The sequence below is a fragment of the Balaenoptera borealis genome (genome assembly GCF_965194805.1).
Source record: "Balaenoptera borealis genome assembly, chromosome: 17".
Lineage (NCBI taxonomy): Eukaryota > Metazoa > Chordata > Mammalia > Artiodactyla > Balaenopteridae > Balaenoptera > Balaenoptera borealis.
Window position 1 is genome coordinate 78,943,342 of NC_138876.1, and position 21,016 is coordinate 78,964,357.

General features: G+C 44.0%; 1 protein-coding gene across 4 annotated transcripts in view; it reads right to left on the bottom strand.

Moving 5' to 3' along the window:
• LYN (LYN proto-oncogene, Src family tyrosine kinase) overlaps positions 1–21,016 on the bottom strand; it is a 111,304-nt gene that overhangs the window by 39,561 nt on the left and 50,727 nt on the right. For 3 of the 4 annotated variants that reach the window (XM_082364745.1, XM_082364746.1, XM_082364747.1), the window contains exons 2-8: positions 16,938–17,074; positions 13,832–13,877; positions 12,896–13,001; positions 10,689–10,787; positions 10,464–10,567; positions 9,008–9,157; positions 7,557–7,709 (exon numbers count right to left, since the gene is read on the bottom strand). In XM_082364745.1, the coding sequence (XP_082220871.1) occupies positions 7,557–7,709; positions 9,008–9,157; positions 10,464–10,567; positions 10,689–10,787; positions 12,896–13,001; positions 13,832–13,877; positions 16,938–17,069 (790 nt within the window). In that variant the 5' untranslated portion in view covers positions 17,070–17,074. The remainder of the gene's footprint in view (positions 1–7,556; positions 7,710–9,007; positions 9,158–10,463; positions 10,568–10,688; positions 10,788–12,895; positions 13,002–13,831; positions 13,878–16,937; positions 17,075–21,016) is intronic. The other variant, XM_082364748.1, reaches the window with a different exon arrangement.

Below are 21,016 nucleotides of genomic sequence, written 5' to 3' on the forward strand. Positions count from 1 at the left end.
ACTGAGGAAAACGTGTCTCCAAGCCAGATGTCAGAGGATTACCGGGACAAGAGGAAACAGCTTGAGGGAGAAACTCCTTTCGTTTATTCCCCACCCCTTGCTCCCCCCACTCCCCAGAACAGACCACATCCTCGTATTTGTCTACGGTGCTTCAGACCAAAAAAACCAGACAATAAAGCGTGCCTGGGAGTCTATGAGCCACTTCTCACGCTTGACGAAAATATTCACTTACTTAGTTAACAGGGTTACAATTTTTAATTTGTTGTTCTTTTTATATCAATGAGCAAAGCTAGCCAGCTTATTCCTTGAGAAGTAAAATCTAAATTCTGGCAGCTCTAAATTGCACAGACCTTGCTCTTAATGGGTCCCTCGGTCAGAATGAGACGTGCAGACACACACGGGAGAGAGGCATCCTGTGACCTGATTCTCAGCACAGCACCCACCAATATTCTTTTGGTCTTATTCCCCAGCATTTCTCTGCTAAATGCATTCAACAAATTGACGTAATTTCAGTGGCTAAGGAAGAGCTCCCTGGCTGGCAGCCAGAATCACAGAACCATGCTTGCACGAGATCCCAGATCAAAATTTTCTATTGTTTTCCCTTTCTCTCCTTTCTTTTCCTTCCTTCCCTCCCTTTCTTCTTTTCTTTCTTTAATACAAAACTAGAAGGAGAAAGGTACAATTAAAAAACAAACAACTTTCGATAGCAATATCCTGGCAGTGATATTATGCCATAGTTTTGCAAGATGTTACTATTGGTGGAAACTGAGTAAAGGCTACATGAGACCTCTCTGTATTATTTCTTTTATATATACGATAGCTTTACTGAAATATAGTTCATATACCATATCATTTTCCCATTTAAAATATACAATTCGGGGTTTCCCTGGTGGAGCAGGGTTTGAGAATCTGCCTGCCAATGCAGGGGACACGGGTTCGAGCCCTGGTCCGGGAAGATCCCACATGCCGCGGAGCAACTAAGCCCGTGCACCACAACTATGGAACCTGTGCTCTAGAGCCCGTGAGCCACAACTACTGAGCCCACGTGCCACAACTACTGAAGCCCGTGAACCTAGAGCCCGTGCTCCACAACAAGAGAAGCTACCACAGTGAGAAGCCCGCACACTGCAACGAAGAGTAGCCCCCACTCACCGCAACTAGAGAAAGCCCTTATGCAGCAACAAAGACCCAACGCAGCCAAAAATAAAAAAATAAATAAATTTAAAATATACAATTCAGCACTTCCCTGGTGGCCCAGTGGTTAAGACTCTGCACTTCCACTGCAGGGGGCACGGGTTCAACCTCTGGTTGGGGAACTAGAATCCCACATACCGCATGGCATGGCCAAAAATAATATTAATAATAATAAAATAAATTTAAATAATTTATTTTAAATAAATAAAATTTAAATAAATTTAAATAATGACTTAAAAATAAAATATACAACTCACTGGCTTTTGTATATTCAGATTTGTGGTATCATCACCACAATCAATTATTAGGACATTTTCCTGGCCCCAAAGGAAACCCCGTACCCATTAACAATCACGTCTCCATCCTCCCATCCCCCAACCTGAGGCAACCACTCATCTACTTTGTCTCTACAGATCTGCCTATTCCAGACATGTCACAGAAATAGAATCACATGATACGTGGTCCTTTGTATCTGGTTTCTTTCCTTTATCATCATGTTTTCAAGGGTCGTCCATGTTGTAACATGTATCAGGACTTTATTTCTTTTTATTGCTAAATAATATTCCATTGCATGGATACACCACATTTTGTTTATCCATTCATCAGCTGATGGACATTTGGGTTGTTTACGCTCTTTGGCTATTATGAATAATGCTCTTATTTATGAACATCTGTGTAAAAGTGTGTGAACAGATGTTTTCATTTCTGTATTATTTCTGACAACTGCATGTGACTCTATAGTTATCTCAAAATAAAAAGTTTAATTAAAAAAAAACCAGCAAGAAACAGCTTATGTTGAGGGGGGAATCCTGGGTAATTTCTCATCTCTATTTCATAGCCTTTGCTCTAATTTATCATACTATCTTCATAATAAAATTAAGTATTTAATAATAACAACAGTTCTTAAATGCTGTCAACTGTATTAAATGCTTACCTGCATCATCTCATTCAATTTTTACACCATCCCTACAGGCTAGGTTCTATTATAACCCCCATTTCAAGTAAGCCTCTGCTATCTCTCCCTTTTCAAACATTATTAGCAAATCAAACAAACAACCTAATTTTAAAAATGGGCAAAGAACTTGAACAGACATTTTTGCAAAGAAGATATATATACACATCGCCAATAAACACATGAAAAGATATTCAACATTACCAATCATTAGGGAAATGCAAATCAAAACCACAATGAGACACCACCTCACATCCACTAGGATGGCTACTAACAAACGAACAAACAAACAAAAACTCCACCAGAAAATGAGAAGTGCTGGGGAAGATGTGGAGGAACGTTGGTGGGAGTGTAAATTGATGCAGTCACCATGGAAAACAGTATGGAGGTCCCTCAAAAAATAAACATAGAACTGCCATGTTATGCGGCAATTCCACTCCTGGGTGTGTACCCCGCCAAAAATGGCAGCAAGGTCTCAAAGAGATATTTTTGCACTCATGTTCACGGAGGCATTATTCACAACAGCCAAAAGGTGGAAGCAGTGTCCATCAGTGGATGAACGGATAACCGAAATCCATTGTTTATGGATTACTATATGGTAATCTATATTCCTGTATAATTAATATTCAATGGAATATTGTTTGGCCTTAAAAATGGAAGGAAATTCTTACATACACCTACAGTATGGATGAACCAGGAGGACATTATGCTGAATGAAATAAGCTGGTCACACACACACACACACACACGCAGACAAATAACTGCATGATTTCACTTACTCGGGGTCCCTAGAGCAGTCACACTGTTAGAAAGTAGAGCGGTGGTTAACTGGGGCTGGGCGGAGGGGGCAAGGAGAGTTGTGTTTAACGAGGTTAGAGCCCCAGTTCTGCAAGATGAAAGTTCTGAAAATTGGTTTTACAGTGTGAATGTCCATACCAGTCCTGAACTATACACTTAAAAATGGCTTCGGTGATAAATTTTAACACAAACACACACAAACATGATCAACAAACCTATCCAAATGCTGAATTTTCCCAAGATTTTTAGCCTCTTTCAAACAGTCTAAATAAAAAGTAGCACTCTGGAGAGACCAATTCCATCTTTTCCATGGTCCCATTCTCCTCTCCTCTACACCTCAGTTTCTCCCAGGCACCACCTGGGTACATGTTAAATAAAACTCCTCTAAAATCAGCATCAACATTGAGCATGTGGAAGCCCATGAATGGGAGAGGGTGGAGGGGCGGGGGGATTTAGCACATCTGGAATTGGAAGCAAAGAGGTTTTCTCCATCCCAGAAAGGCCCAGTGGCTTGAGCTCCAGGTGACAATTTCAGCATAGCCTCGAGCCGCTGAACAGAAATTGGCTCAGAGGCCCAGAACCGGGCTGAGAGCAGGTCTTCTCAGGCGTGGGCCCTCCCCTGCTGCCTTGCTCTGAGGGCCTGTGAGCTCACACCCTCAGCGTCTTTGGCCTGTACGAGCTGGGCTGGCAGATGGCACCGGTGGGCACCCCCATGGTGGAGCTGGTAAAGGGCTTACCATTCCACTTGCTAGTAGCCCTTGGGGAAATTTTAAGAAAACACAAGAGGGCTATCACAATCTCTTCCTCCTGAAAACTGGTAACTTCTCAGACCAGCCGATCTGATCTCTTGGGTGCAAACAGCATGCAGTTCAATGCCTTTATCCCACTTCACAGCTGAACGCAAGGAGGGTGGAACAGACCTCCACACGACCACTCCGTATGCAGGGTTACTGTTTCAGAGCAGACGAGGACACCCCAGCAAGCACCCTCTACTTTTTTATCCTCAAGACAGATATGCAATTCCTTCATCACCAAATATCCATAGGAAGGTCTAACTGGATTATTTATAGTTTGAACTTATAATTAAAATTGGGGGAAAATCCACTGAAATATAGCTTCTAGTGACTATTGTCAAACGTAGTAAGATGAAAATAATAAGAAAAATAGAGCACATACAGAGCCAGACTCTACAGGAAACACTTCAGGTACATAATCTCATTCTTCCTTGCAGCAACTGATGAGATAGTTGTTTGCTCATTTTCCTGATGAGGAAACTGAGGCCAGGGAGGTCCAACTAACTTGTAGGTAGCTTAGCAAGAGAGCGAGTCTGAGTCTCTGGGAGGCCGGGGCAGCTGGCTTCTTCCCCACCTTGAGTGACTCTGGGTGAGTTGCTTCCTTGCTTCTCAGGGTCCTCCCTCATTCATCGATGGTGACGGTGACTCCTCTCTTCCAGCCCTACTGCTGCGAGTATGTGAGACAGCGGATGAAAATGCACTTGGAATGTGTAGCTGGGACATTCTTTTCTCCCCCCCTCCCCCTGGACACTCATCTCCTCCCCACTCACGTGCAGAGAGGCGGGATGGACTTGGAGACCTAGAGGGCAGTGAAATGTAATCATGAATGTGTATTTTCCTGCCAATAAGCTCACTAAAGACACAAGTCTGGAAAGGGGAGGCGAGGGACGGAAGGCAGAGTCCTGGTTCCCGGCCTGAGTGGGAGGTTGGAGTCGCCGTGTTTAGGGGAGGGTGGTCAGAGGACAGACGACTGCAGCTTTCAGAGAAGTTATGGCCTCTAAGAGGGATGACAATCCAAATGAGCAAGTAATGCTGAAACTATCTGGGGAAAGCTCTTTTGGATATTGATACAATTTTAAAGAATCTCCCTACAGATTATTCATTAGTTACAACAGGGAATTAAAAAGTAACATTCATAATGGAGAAATATGGTGGACCTCCTTAAAATCAAACAGAACATTGGCAATAATGGGACCAATCCTCATTCTGTGTCCCAGTGGACGCAGGAGGACACGGCATCGCTTCATACTTAGATGCTATTCGTGCCCAAGGGCGTAACCTGGACCAAGTCACGGGAAAAATCAGAAAATCCAAATGAGGGGCATTCTTCAAAATGACTGACCTGTCATGAACGATGGAGATGGGCTGGGGGACCGTTCCAGATTCAAGGAGACTACAGACAGGTCAACTAAATGCAAACACACGATCCCGACAGCCATGAGGACACCACTGGGACAATGGGGGGAATCTGGATGTAGACTCTACACTAGACAGTGTGGACCCATGTGGAGCTTCCCGAACGTGATCAATATGCAGTGTGAGTTGATGGCCTTGCTCTTAGGAGACACCTGTGTAAGTACTTAGGGGTGAAAGTCATCACCTCTGCAACTTACCCTCAAGTGGCTCCACATTTACAATAAAATATGTACGTGTGTGTGTGTGTGTGTGTATAGAGAATACAGCAAAATATTAAGTGGTGAATCTAGGTGAAGAATATACAGTGTTTATTATACCTGCCCCTATTCTGTGGATTTGGAAAAAATATATTAAGAAGTAACTGCAAATACCTCGGGGGGAAAGTGGCAATTTAAAAATAAAAAAAAAGCAGATACCACTTTGACAGTTCCTTCAAAAGTTAAACATAGAATTACCATGTGACCCAGCAATTCCACTCCTAGGAGGATGTCTATACCCAAGAGAAATGAAAACATTTGTCCACACAATAATTTGCACACGAATGTTCAAAGAAGCATTATGCATAATAGCCCAAAGGTGGAAACAACCCAAATGTTCATCAGTGGATAAATAGATAAGCTGTGGTATATCCATACAATGGAATATTGTTCAACCATAAAAGACGAAAGAAATTCTGACACAGGCTACAGCGTGAGAGAACCTTGAGGACATCATGCTGAGTGAGATAAGCCAGACACAAAAAGACAAACGTCTGTATGATTCCACTTACACGAGGTCCCTAGGGTATCACAGCCATAGAGAAAGGAAGCAGAAGGGTGGGTGTCCAGGGGCCGGGGTCGGGGGGGAAGGGGAGTGTCTAGCGTTTCCTCCTGCAGTGACGGAAGTATTTTGGTACTAGATAGAGGTGGTGACTGCACAGCCATGTGAATGTAGTACACGTCACTGAATTGTCCACTTGAAGATGATTGATCTTACGTTACATGAATTTTACTTCAATTAAAAAAAAAGGTGGATAGAGCAAAGAGGGGGAGGAGGTGATGATCTGGGCCGCAGAGTGGTGGCGAAGACACACCTAGAGCAAGATCACACCCCCAGATCTGCGGGCCCAAGCGGAAACAGAGCGCCAGGTACGCACGCAGACCCCAATGAGCAAGGTGAGGTTGTGTAATCGTGATTTACCTGAATTCCGTTATCATGTTCCCACAGACTTACAGCGCAGTAAGAATTAATTATATGCAGAGGCATATTTAAACGATACTTTGGCTAAAGCAGTGACAACAGGAGAAAATGGGCAAAGCTGTGATCCCAGGGGCCGAGATTTTAGAGGGAAACCTCTCCCTCGCAGACTGGCTGGGCTGGGGCTGGATGGGTTTTAAAAGCTGTCTGCCCCTTCTCTTTAGAAATCATGTTGGCTCGCACTCACACAAAGCTGGCGTGGAAACCATGATCCAGTAAAAAATAGTTTTAAAAAATTCTTTTTACAAAAGAAAAAGGAATTCACAGTCATTATAAAAGCTTTAGAAAAGACAGGCGGGCAAAAAGTACCTGCTGGAGAAAGCCACTGTTATCATTTTGGTGCTTTTCTTGCCAGCCTGAGAAGGCAGTACTTAACAGTAAGGAACGATTCTCTGATGGTGGAATTTTGAGTATCTTTACAAAGTTTCTTGGTGAGAAACTGCAATACCTGTGAGGCTTCCTATTAAGCCCACTAGTAAGGTTGGTCCTAACCCAACTGTACCCTTCCCTGAGATGCAAGCACATTCCTGCACTTAACACGTGTGTCCAGAGAATCTGGTGATGAGAGAATCATGGAAGAGTAGACAGAATCACCAGGATAAATGCCCACTGCCCCCTTCCTTGTAAACATTCATCCTTGGGACTTCCCTGGTGGTGCAGTGGTTAAGAATCCGCCTGCCAATGCAGGGGACACGGGTTCGAGCCCTGGTCCGGGAAGATCCCACATGCCGCGGAGCAACTAAGCCCGTGCGCCACAACTACTGAGTCCGTGCACCACAACTACCGAAGCCTGCGTGCCTAAAGCCCGTGTTCCACAACAAGAGAAGCCATCACAATGAGAAGCCCCTGCACTGCAACGAAGAGGAGACCCGCTCGCCACAACTAGAGAAAGCCCATGCGTCCAGCAACGAAGACCCAACGCAGCCAAAAATAGATAAATAGATAAATTTATGAAAAAAAAATTCATCCTGAAAGAGAACTACTAAGTCACGAGGAAGAGGAAGAGTCTAATCACGTAGGTTGTGTAGCCCGGTTCTTGGCACAGGTGGACAGAGGAAAACAAAAGCAGTGATACTTCTGAGAAAACTGATAGAAATCGGCCGGAGCCCTTATTTCTCCTGCCGTCGCCCCCAGGAGGGACTCTGGCTCCAGAGCCACACACTCACCCATCCAGACTTCCCCGAACTGCCCGGCGCCGAGCTTCTTCACCAGCTTAATGGATTCCCGGGGGATCTCCCAGGCATCTTTGTCCCACGGCTTCTGTGGTTTGGGACTAATGCATGCCTTCTCCAATCTTCTGCACAAGCCATCTGACTGCTCTAATTTGAAAGAGAAAATAAACGTGGAAAAAGTCGTCCCTTGTATTTTACCAGTATCTATAGGGAAGTCCGGACTATGAGTCTTATCATTTTCAACTTGCCAAGGTCTACGAACCTAAGATGCTTATAGGGTTATCTTCTGCGTAATCATGACTTTTGAAATTCTTAAATGAAAGACAATTTAAGACAGACTTGATTTTATTCATTAGTAATGCTAACCTATAAATATAAAAACAACAAAATGAACAGATAAACAAAGGCTGACACGTTGTCACACTTAATAGAATATAACTTTAATTACAGAGCCCATGTAAGCTCTCCAGGGCACATTGGCGGGAACTTGGTCACGTCACCAAGGGGCCCCAGTGCCAGAACAGGGCCAGGGCTCCACAAGCCCTCAACACACGTGCCAGATGGATAAATGGATGGGGGTAACAGAGAGGGAAGGAGGGCTCCACAAAATCTGGGGTACTTGCTCTCTCCATATTTTGGGACCTAAGCAAATTTTATGTGTAATCCCTTGGAGCAGGTTGAAGAGATAAGCAGTAACAAGAGTTGCCCACTACAACTGGCCTCAAACACACAGTCATGGGTTCAGCTTAGCCAGGCCATAGAGCAGATTGGTGACAGAGGACCACTGACAGGCCACTTCTAAATATTTTGGTGTTGTTGTTATTTCTGTTTTCTTTTACCAAGAGTAATACGTACTCGTGGTATGTACTTTACACACACATAGACATGTATACACTAGGAGACAGTTCTACAAATTTGCATTCCTATTCCAGATATTTAAAGATGCGTTGTAAAAATACGTACTATGCGAAAACAGTATCCATTTTTCTCTTTGCAATTCTGGAACATTAACTCTTAAACAGCACAAACTAGGTGGGAAGGACTAGGATAATTATTCACAAAGATCAAATCTGACTTTGAATGTATACTTATAGATTAATTTAGAACCAACTATAGAATATCATCCTCCAACTTTATCCAAAAGAAATATGATACATAAAACATTTTATTCAACATAGTATTGGAAGTCCTAGCTACAGCAATCAGACAAGAAAAAGAAATAAAATGAATCCAAATTGAAAAGGAAGAAGTAAAACTGTCACTGTTTGCAGATGACATGATAGTATACATAGAAAATCCTAAAGATGCGACTAGAAAACTACTAGAGTTCATCAATGAATTCAATAAAGTTTCAGAATACAAAAAAATTTAATATAAATGTTTGACACCATATATTTATCATAATAGATGTATCTTTTCTTGTCTGACCTTGCATTTTCACTTACTTTGGTAATGCTTAATCATGTCACTGATACAAGGAAAAGTGATTCGTGGGGAGATGTAATAACCCCCATTGTCCAGACTTCTGATTTTGTAGTGCTTAATAACGTCACCATGCACAGGGTCATAATCTCTGACAGACAGGGAGTAACTTCCTGTGGGGGAAGAAGTACAAGCAAAGATTACACTTACATTTTGTAAGTAAGATTGGCATTATGGGGGAGGGGAGGATTGGGAGTTTGGGATTAGCAGATGCAAACTAGTATGTATAGGATGGATAAACAACGAAGTCCTACTGTATAGCACAGGGAATTATATTCCATATCCTGTGATAAACCATAATGGAAAAGAATATGAAAAAGAATATATATATGTATAAGGGAATCACTTTGCTGTACAGCAGAAATTAACATAACATTGTAAATCAACTATACTTCAATAAAATATTTTTTAAAAGGTTGGCATTATACACACCGTGGACATATTTTGCCATAAAAATATGCAAAATATAAATTGAGCATGTATATAGTGCATAATTTTAAAGTCATAAAAAGTCTACTTGACAAAGCTAGTGTTTTGTTTACTGTGAAGCTTACCAACACACTTTTTCTTCTTTGTGATGGTTTTTTAAAAATTATTTTGCTGAATTGAAAAGTTATTTTGATTTTCTTTCTCTTAAAATTTCAAGTTTTATACTAAATAATAATTTAAGAGGCTCAGTAAACATAAAGCATGGTAAAAAAATAGCCATAATTATGTCTGCTTTTATGTTACTTTTAGTAGCAAAACTAATAATTTAAGCTTCTTATTTGTTATCAAACTATAAAACTTTCACTACCAGAACATAGTACAGGCATATCTCAGAGATATTGAGGGTTCAGTTCCAAACCACCTTAAGAAAGCAAATACCCTAATAAAGTAAATCACACAAACTTTTTGGTTTTCCAGTGCATTAAAGAAGTTATGTTTACACTGTACTGTAGTCTATTAAGTGTTCAATAGCATCAGTTTAAAAAACAACATATATGCTTTAATTAAAAAAACACTTTATTGCTAAAAATTGCTAACCATCATCTGATCCTTCAGTGAGTCATAATAGTAACATGAAAGATCACTGATCACAGATCACCATCACAAATATAATAATAAAGAAAAAGTGTGAAATACTGCAAGAATTACCAAATGTGACACAGAGACACATTTGCTCATGAAGTGAGCAAATGCTCTTGGAAAAATGGCACCAATAGACTTGCTCGATGCAGGGTTACCACAAACCTTCAGTTTGTAAAAAACTGCAGTATTTGCAAAGCGCAATACAGTGAAGCCAATAAAACGAGGTCTGCCAGTAATCGACTTTTTTTCCAAAAAAAATTCTTTTTTTTTTTTTTCAGAATTCTAGAATCGTTTCTAAGAATGATTTCCTAAACAGTGTTTTATAAGAGGCCTTATGTCACTTCCCACCTTTTAATGTTTCACTTTCTCTGATAAGAAAAGCTCCAGCGCTGTTCCCTGGTGCCAGAAGCTGCCTTTCTGCATCTTTCCTGGTTATATCCTTGAAAAACCACCTGAGAAGACATATTAACATTTCATGGGTGTTTTAATCCCGGGAAGGAAAAAGACGAAGAATAAACAAGAAACCCAGAGCGACAAACGGAACCATCCCAGACGACACGGGAAAGGACTCACTCTTCCGTTTCCAAGGTGTTGACTTTGGCTACGTAGTTGCTTGGGATGAAGCCTTCTCTCTTTGTCGAAAGGGATTTAGCTTTCCACCATTCTCCATGCCTGGAATAGAAACACGCATCCAAAAGGGTTTGTATTCAATGACTCAAGAACTACAAGAGCAATTGTCTTAATGTGTCTGTCTTGCAGGGTGAGGGAGGGCGGGGAAGACCCCTGGAAACCCAGAATCCAGGGAGAAAGTTCATGCTTCTTGCTAAAACATAAATACGTTCAGTGATGGAAGCAAAAGAAAACAGTCTCACGACTGAAGTGTGGGTCGCTGTGCTCAGAGCTGCCCAACGGGAGTTGGTGAAAATGGTTCCCATCTTGCAGAAACAAAAAGTTCACATCTAAGAAATGCTTTAGGGGTCCTTACAGAAACGGGAGTCAAGGGAATAAAGGGCCATAGTTCCTATGTTATAAACTCCTCTGTTAAAACATCTCATTTCCATAGACACAAGCCATGGGAAAAAGAAATAGAAAACTAGGGCTTCCCTGGTGGCGCAGTGGTTGAGAGTCTGCCTGCCAATGCGGGGGACGCGGGTTCGAGCCCTGGTCCGGGAAGATCCCACGTGCCGCGGAGCAGCTGGGCCCGTGAGCCACAACTACTGAGCCTGCGCGTCTGGAGCCTGTGCTCCGCAACAAGAGAGGCCGCGACAGTGAGAGGCCCGCGCACCGTGATGAAGAGTGGCCCCCACTTGCCGCAACTGGAGAAAGCCCTCGCACAGAAACGAAGACCCAACACAGCCATAAATAAATAAATAAATAAAATTAAAAAAAAAAAAAAAAGAAATAGAAAACCACAAAATAACCGCAAGCAGCTAGGCCTCATCACCACACTCTCACCTTCTGTGAGAGGCGTGGAGCCGGGGAAGGGGCTGGGGAGGGAGGAATGGACGGGTCCCTGTGAGCCTCAACTATGTTCCCCATCAGATTCCCACACCCAGACGGGACCCTCGTCTGCAAGACGTGAAGGACAATTACAGCTGCCACCAGGCCATGGTCCACTACATGCCTGTGCCACGTTTATATATATGTACACACATAACCTTCACATCAACCCCATGACAGAGGTATTGCCGTTCCCGGTTGATAAGTGAAGACACTAAGGTGTGGAGTGGAAGTGACTCGTCAAGGTCACACAGCTATCAGGTGGCAGGGCCAGGATTTGGCTCAAGTTCACACTCAGCCAGGAACTGACAACTGCTCTCAGCCACTCAACACCATAAACTTAATCAGGGTCTCCCTCCTCCAAGCAACCAAGGGTGTCGCGGTTGGCAGGCCAAGGTGACGCCATATGAAAGATGACTAGAATTCTTGGAGTTCATTATTCTCAGCACATTGCTGAGCCCTGTGGTCTCAGCAGGGCCACAGGTGTGCGAGTCAGCCTGGAGGGGTCACGGAGATGATGTCCAAGCAACTTCACAGAAACGCTGAACGCTGAGTGGGGACTCTCCCGAGACGACCACTGCTTCAGCACCACGCCCTGAGGAGTCACACCCAGTTGGACCCACACACCCAGGCTTAATTTGAGTAAAATAACGAAATAAAAATGGTAAGGGGCTTCCCTGGTGGCACAGTGGTTAAGAATCCGCCTGCCAATGCAGGGGACACGGGTTCGAGCCCTGATCCGGGAAGATCCCACGTGCCGCGGAGCAACTAAGCCCGTGCACCACAACTACTAAGCCTGTGCTCTAGAGCCCGTGAGCCACAACTACTGAGCCCATGAGCCACAACTACTGAAGCCCGCACGCCTAGAGCCCGTGCTCCGCAACAAGAGAAGCCACCGCAATGAGAAGCCCACGCACGGCAACGAAGAGTAGCCCCCGCTCGCCGCAACTAGAGAAAGCCCGTGGGCAGCAACGAAGACCCAACACAGCCAAATAAGTCAATAAATAAATAAAATTTTTTGAAAAATGGAATTTAAATAACATGCAAACTCCACGTAGACCCAAACCTCTTAAGGCAGCACTGATGGATAAGGAAAGAAAGGGAAAACCCTTGGGAAGTGCTCACAGCAAAGCCTAACAGGAAAATCTCTCCAATCCTGCTCCTTCGGGCAGCAAGGAGGCTGGGGGCCCCATGCCCACCCCAGAGGGGTGTCTGCTTCACTGTGCTGCTGGCGGCCAAGCCAGGGCGGCAGGCCCGGGGGGATGCCCGGGCGCACTTACTCCTCCAGGACTTTCATCTTCTCTCCTTTCTTGAAGGACAAGTCGTCTGGGTGGATGCCATCATAGGGGTACAATGCGACCACGATGTCTCCTTGCTCCTCTGGATCTGAAAATGAAGAACGCAAGCGAAGACCTTTGAGAATCCACAGCAGAAATGTTGTAACAAATTGTCATGGGGCACAAAGGACGCGGTGAGGCGCTGAGAGATGGGCAGCTGGAATAAAGACCTGCTTCCTTCCTAGTGGGGCTCGGGGTCCACGTGGTCCATGGTCGGTCACATACTGTGCACACCGGTACAGTGTTTGTTATCTCAAATCACATAGACCTACGACCACAATAACTTCCAACTCTAGGTTTAAGAAATGATACACCCATGCTCATAGCAGAGTTATTTACAAAATCTAAAAGGAGGAAACAATCCAAACACACTGTGATGAACGGATAAACAAAATGTGGTCTATACATACAACAGAATATTATTCAGCCTTAAAAAGGAGGAAAATTCTGACGGATGCCACAACATGGATGAACCTTGAAGACATTACGCTAAGTGACAAAAGCCAGACACAAAAGGATAAATACTGCTTGATTCCACTTAGGCGAGATTCCTGGAGTCATCAAACTCATAGAGACAGAATGTAGAATGGCGAGTACCAGAAGCTGGGAGGAGGAGGGATGGGAGTTCCATGTTTGATGGGTACAGAGTTTCAGTTTGGGATGAGGGAAAGTTCTGGAAATGGATGGAGGTGCTGGTTGCACAACAGTGTGAAGGTACTTAATGCTACTGAGCTGAACACTTCAATGGTTAAGATGATAAATTCTATTCTATGTGTATTTTTTCACAATAAAAAAAAAAAATCAACAAAAACACCCAGGACAACTACTTTACAGAGGCTCTAACAGTAAAGAAACTTCCATGCTGCCGTGAAAACATACCTTTATTTTGAAACCTCTGTCCCGGTAAAAGCTGAGAGTCTGCAACCTACGAGAGAATATTTGTTAGAAAAATACGTTTTTATGTTTAGCTTTTTACACTTACATTCGTGTTGAATGTTGCATCATTTTCTAGCAGAAGCGAATGGGGTTTAGATTTGTTAATTCATTAAGCCAGAAAGAAGAGGAGTACCGAGGAGCAGTCCTGTGGAGCTGCGTCCTGACCTCCACAGCCCAGGGAACGGCTTCTCCTTCTCCAGCGGCCACGGGCCTGGCGGCAGGAAATGACCAGGGCTCTGGAGACTGGCTGCGAGCTGCTGACCCAATCAGCACCCTCCCTCTGATTTGGTACCAGACCCCTAATATCATTGGGGGAGGCAATGTGACCAGCTAAATGGTGATGCTCTCCGATTCTCCAGCATTCTATGCAGATGCGGAAGGAGTTTATCTGCAAGCAGGTCGTGTGGGGCTTTGGGCCTGACTCTCGTATTCCCTGGCCCTCTTCTTTCTGCCTAGAAGAAGGTAACGAACTGGGGTCTCAGCAATATGGAAACCAGTCACCAGAGACAGCAGAGAAAAAGAGAGGGGTCCTGGGGGTCACCTGGGGCCCTGGGGGTCACCTGGGGCCCTGGTGACCTTGTGGAAGTGCCACCCGGCCCAGGACTGCTGATCTTCACAACTCCCAAACTTGTCTTAAAAACTTCAGTCAGGGCTCGGTCTCTAGCAGCTGAGAACAAGTGCTAACAGATCCAGGCTTCCTGTGGCCGACCCTGATTCTGTTATGGGGACAGATGGCATCTCTGTTATTTTAGTTGAGAGGTGAATTATCAGGAAGGGTCTGGTGGCACAAAGGCCACCTCAATCACCTTTTAAATCAAATCCCTTTTTCCCTCAGTGACCGTGGGGAGGACGTGTTAAGACCTCTTGAGCTTCTTTTAGAGAAGGTACTGTCAGAGGCTTACACCCACAAATCATGTTTCTCCTTGATTAAAGTGATTTAGTGGAATGGGGACCAAAACAGTTTGTACTGAAACTTAAATTTCTGATGAAAGTCAGCCCATAAAATCTCTGGGGGTGGGGGGCATTACGTTTTTCTAGTATCAGAAAATCTTGGGTCCATATTATCCTTCAATGCTGATTTCAAGAAGCTTTACACTGATTTTTAAACTCATTTAGATGTGCATAATTAGGATGCATGATCAACTTTAAATGAGTTAGAAGAAACAAGATGAGAAACTGATTAAATCATTTTGAAAGCAGCAAGCTGATTTTCAAATATCAAAGAGTCCTTAGTTGACAAATGTTTTAACACACTTTTTACAAGACCAAAACACGTGTATGGAACTCATCGATCATCACTCTTTTTCTTTAAAATGTCTTTTCCTTAGAGTGTTGTTGAATTTGCCTCAGTTCAGCCTTGATGTCACATCACACCGCCTGTAATCAATCCAGGGGTGGATTTTGGGCACGTCTGGCCGGAGCTGGGTGTTATCTGTGGAATAAGGCCAACTGTCTGGTTCGTAAACAAGGGCATCTGTGACCACAGAAGGCACAAGGAAGCGTTCCCGGTGTGTGGGACGGAGCTGAGAGGCTTCCAACATGTTTACTACTTCTGCTTTCTAACTTAACTTTTGAACCTCCTTTACTCTTAAGGAGAGGGAAAATGGTGCATAAGTTTGTACTGTTTTCCTTTGCTTTTCTGAATAAAGGACATCTTCTTTCATCACGTAAGAAAAATGGGGGTTTTAAAGCATGTAAAATCTATAGCACATGATACCAGAAAAAGCCAGATCCTTTTTATGAGAACTTTGAAGTCTATAATAAGAAAACTATTTGTGAGTCCAATTCCTGTATCATTTCACTTTCTATAAGTCATATTTCCATAGACTAGTTCTACATCTATACCTATTTATGTGATGTTTTTAAATATTACATTTATATATTTATGATCACCAAATTATTAAAGTTATCAATAATCTTATACATTTTAAGTTTCTATATATAAAATTACAATGTTAATGTATCTGTCTAGAAATATCAAGTATGGTAACTAACAGCATAATGTATTCACTCTTCATCTCCACTTCTTTTTAAGAAGGCCAACAGTGACTTACCAATTTCAATAGTGACATGTGACTTTGGCACACGTCAACCTGCAGCATAATGGGGAATGAGGGGGAGAGGGCTGGCAGAGGGCGTGACAACAATAACATACTTCTGGAATGCCAAGGCATTCAAAAACATGTCAGATTAGAGAAACAATGAAAACTCTTAATGAAGGCATTTGGGCTAACGTGGAATAAGCTACTTCTAGCTTAAATGCTGAGGAATTCCATAAAAACCAGGCAATGGGAGATATACATACATACATATAATGAGTGAATAGATGGAGAGGATATAAAATCTGAAATAAAGTGCATTTAAGGTTGTAATTATCCAAATTATTATTATTATCTAATTAATAATTATCCAATTAATTATTCCTCTCTCCCATGAAATGCGGCATTAGTCCTTCATCTGCCAAGCATTTCTCGGATGCATCAAACAACACATCACTCATATAAAAATGTTGGTACAGATATCTGTGTAAGGTTAGAAGGCAGAATTAGTTATGCTTTTAAAAAAAAAAATCTTTTAATTCTCTGTAATAAGTCATGGCAACTTCAGTGTTTGTACTATTTTGAATTAATTAAAGAACAACAAGATGGGATAAAGTATGATACACCAAAGGACCTATTTTGGCTTCTGACTTGAATCCAGCATTTCCTTCTAATCTCACTATCTATCCTAAGTCACACCAGCTCAGATGCATATCTTTATATATAAAGAGTGGGTCTTCACACCAGGGATAGGAAAGGTGATTATCTCCACACATAAGAAGGTGACCAAAGCCCCCTTTATTGTACATTAAGTGGCCTGGTTATCCTGAAAATATTTATAAGCTCTTTAAAGGATTAAGTTACAAAGCATATCAAAAATTATTGGAGGCCCAAGTAATTGGCATGATTTTTTTTTTTTTTGCATGCACATGGTACAGATTTGGTGTTTAAATTACGCAGCCATGCTTTGATCCTGCTGTGGGAATGCTCCCCTGAGACTATCTACTTACTGGCCTTTGCTGTTTATTGGACGTTGGATCTCTCACATAAATAGTTCGGTCAGTATTACGTACTGGTTGAGTCTTCAAATCTATTCCATCGTCTTTCAGATTGTCTTTCCTTTTTGATTTTATACATCCCATAGTTCCTGTTGGAATACAAAAGCCATGGCATTGTTTTACCATTCCAGAACTGGCTTCAAGCCACCAAAATCTCTCCATTAACGAAGAGTTAAAAAGTACGCTTTTATTCTTCATTGCAGATGGTTTAACAAACTCAAAGGTGGATACTGTTGACAAACTAGCTGCTTGTTCATACATTTGTTCATTCATTCATTCAAAAACTATTTATTGAGCATCAGTTTTATGTCAGCAAGATATAATTCTTGCCCTAAAGACACTCATATTCTTGTGGCGAAGATGGGTGAATTAAAATTACAATACAATGTGGCAAGTCAATGACACAGGCTGCACAGGACATAGGAAAAGACATCGCACTCAGGCAAGAGGAAAAGGATGTGGGCAGGGAAGTGTCCTGAAGGAAATGCTCTGTGAGTCAAAATGGGAGTGATGTCAGCCAGGTGGCAAAGTCAGTAAAGGGATTCCAGGAAGAAGGAACTTCACATGCAAAGTACTGGCCCTGAGATAACAAGGTCCCTTCAGGGAACTAGTTCAAGCTGACCCCCTCAGGGAACAAGGACGGAAGTCCAGGAGTTGGGCTGGAGAGGGAGGTACAGCTGAAGACAAATGTCACTGTGCAAGGTGAAGTGAGGGGACCTGGGGCTTCAAAGGCATAGAATCTGCCTCTAACCAAAAGTGGCTTGGGGCCTGGGGCAATGGTGGTGGCCTTCACCAAGACTGGAAATAAAAGAGGAGGCACAGGCATGGAGAAAAGATGCTTGCAGGCACACCCAAACAATCGCATCCTGTACGTTTCCCAGTGAGACTAGTGAGCCTGGAGACCAGGAGAGACGGCCGAGCCAGAGGCACAGAAGGGTGCCGTCAGCAAGCCTAAGGCTTCAAGGAAGAACCGCCGACAGAGGGGGGGCTTGTGCGGGCAACCAGACAGGAGGAACCACCCCTCTGAATGCTAGACTCTTATTCGTCTATTCAGTTAACACTAGGACGTGTAGAGCGCCACCCAAAGCACTCTGGGGACTCCAAAGATGGTTTTAAAACTGAAATCAGATATGAACACTGCCATACAGTACAGCCTCATGGTCAAATTTATACACTGAAAACAAGACAAAATCTGTTATGAGCTCCATGAGAAGGTCTTAGAGGGCAGAGTTCCCAAACCTGAAGGCACACCAGAATCGTCTAGGCTCACCTGGGCCCGGGGAGGGGGGCGGGGGGCGGGTGCTCCCCAGTGACCTGTGTCATTCTGAAACACTGCCAAGGGGGACCCCTGCCTAGAACGTCAGAGGACGATAGACGGGTGGTTCCGCGTGGGGAAGGCGGGCGGTGGGAGCTCGGAACAGCTCCTGGTGTACAGAGGAGCCTCAGGGGCTCTCCTCTGAACTGTCATCCTCTCTGCATTGTCGCCCCAGCTCATCCTGCGTTTGGTCCTGCAGGCTTCCAGGAGGTCTGCGACCTTCACCTTGTTCATCATTTCATTGGCTGACGTAGGAGGCCTCTAAGGACAGTCACACCCCTTTCTGAAACTAGCGAGCTGTGGTTCCCAAAATAAAGGGGAAGCAAGTACTCCTTTGACTCAAAATAGGACAGTTTTTTTTTTTTTTTTTTTCATCTGCTAAAGTTTCTGAAATGGAGATGGGTTTTCTAGTTGATCTGTAAATAAACAGGGGAGTTCTTTTTGGACCAGGCCCACCCTCATCCTCCAAAGAAGCTGTGTTTAAACCATCCGCATTAAAACGGTGATGACTGAAGGAGGGAACTCGGTAGTGGAAAAGGCCACCCCGCGCGGACCCCCGATTGCGCCCCGAGCTGCGAGGGGAGGAGCCCGGCGGGTCCCCAGGACGCACGCGCGCCCGGCCCGGGCAGCCCTGGCTCTCCCCGCGCCCGCTTTTCTCCCCAGGCCCTAGCCGGCTGGGTCACTCTCCTTTTTCCAGATCTGGACCCAAAGGTTACCTCCCCAACAGGTCTTCCCAACCACCCTACTGAAGAGGTCACCCCTCTGCCCACTCCTCACGCTTTACACTCTCATTTTTCTTATTAAGACGGCCATTCCGTTACACGTGGGTTTCTTTAAGGTCAGCTCCCCAGACGGAACCGAAGCAGACGGGCCGGGCTCCCAACCTGCCCCTTCCCTGCAATGTGCCTGTCAAAGCAGGTGCTCCGAGAGGGTTCACGGAAAGAAGGGAGGGACCAAGCGCTCTGGCTGCTGCACGCGGGGCTTCCTGTGTGCTCATCCCAACCCCTGCTGCTCAAGGTGGGCAAGGAAAGGAGACGACCCCGCCCCAGCCGTTGTCGTTTTTATTAGAGACAGAGGGACAGAGACCTCTAGCACTAACTTCTAGTTTATAGGAAGCACAGAGGTTAGAGGAACAAAATGATCAGACAAATCCACGATGTGCCAAAAGCTGGGCACCTCAGAAAGGACAGGGGAGGGGAAGGGGCGGAGCTCTATCTTGAATGAGCTTTGAATGAATGGGGGGGGGAGGGGGGAGGACACATGGCTGGATCCTTGGGGGAATCTGAATACGTGTGAACGTGATCGTGGGCAACTGTGCGCTTTAAAGGCGTGATGACGGTACTGCGGTCACGCAGGAGAAGGTCCACATCCGAGGAGATGTACGCTAGGCGGGCAGGGATGCAAGCTCAGGGTATCTGCAACTTTCAACACTTCCGCCAAAATGAAAAAGAGAAAGGGGGCCGGGGGAACAAGAGGAGGGGACAAATGTGGCAAAATAGTAAACAAACAAAAAAAATTAGTGAATCGAGGTGAGGGTATTCTTTTTTTTCTGTAGATTCGAAATTTTCAAAATAAAAAGTCGGATAAGGGAGAAAATAGGAGGATGGTACGAACAACTTTATGAAAAAAATTTTTTTTCCAAAATATTAGGAACCCCTGCAGTGCGTATGTGTGCGCGCGCGCGTTTGTGTGTGAAGGCAGGAGATGAGATTAGAAAAGCGCTTTGTGGGTCTTAGTTACAGAGCGCAGAGCGAGGAATCGCTGACCCAGACCTCTGAAGGGGTGACGGCGATGGTCCGAGGGCCCGCTCCGTGGGAAGGAAGACGGAGAATGAAAATAAAAAGCAGGTGGATGTGTGAGGAGGTGATATAATCCGCAGATGATCGTTTATTTACGCTTATGTCATGATTTCCCCTCCCCCATCACATGGATAATTGAGAACCAAAAGCACGTACCGTAGAGGAAGACCCCAACCCACGAGCACTGAGCTTTGAGTTTGGGTCCCTGCAATTCAAACACTCCAGCAAGAAAGCTCAGAGACCATCTTGTTGCGTCAGGGGATAAACACCACCTGCTCACATCAGGTCCTCAATTCTTTTCACTGTACGAAGGTACCAGAAAAGCACAAAACACACGCGCCCCCAACAAAAACTGAGAGCACAGTTACGTGTTTGCAAGTGACAGGAGCTACGCTTTACAATGATTTACACCTTAGTATTTTTTCAATTAAACATTTGTAATTTTCTGAGCATCTCATTTAATCCTCGAAAAAACCCCATGACCCAGGTATTATTAACCCCACTTTACAGAGAAGTAAACTGAGGCTTGGAGAGATTAAATGGCTGGCCTAAAGCCATTGCACAAGTGAATGGTGGACTCACATAGCTTTACCCTAAAGTCTGTGCTTTTTCTTTTTTTTTTAAATTACCATGTTGCCCAACAATGACTCTTTTGAAACATGCATTTTATCTCCTTATTAATAATACTAAAGAGATTGTTTTTATAGCCTCTTCTTTCTCAAAAGGATCTGAAATGCTTTTACAAAAAGTGAGTTTAATAAACTGGAAACAGAAAACTCAAGGCAGGGAGAAGAGGAGGATGTGATCTGGTACTGCACATTGCAGTACCCGGTGGGCACCAGATTTGCAGTAGCAGGCTTCCTGGCAGGAGGAGGCAGAGGAAAAGCCCGCATCATCGCGCTTTCACCAGGGAAAGA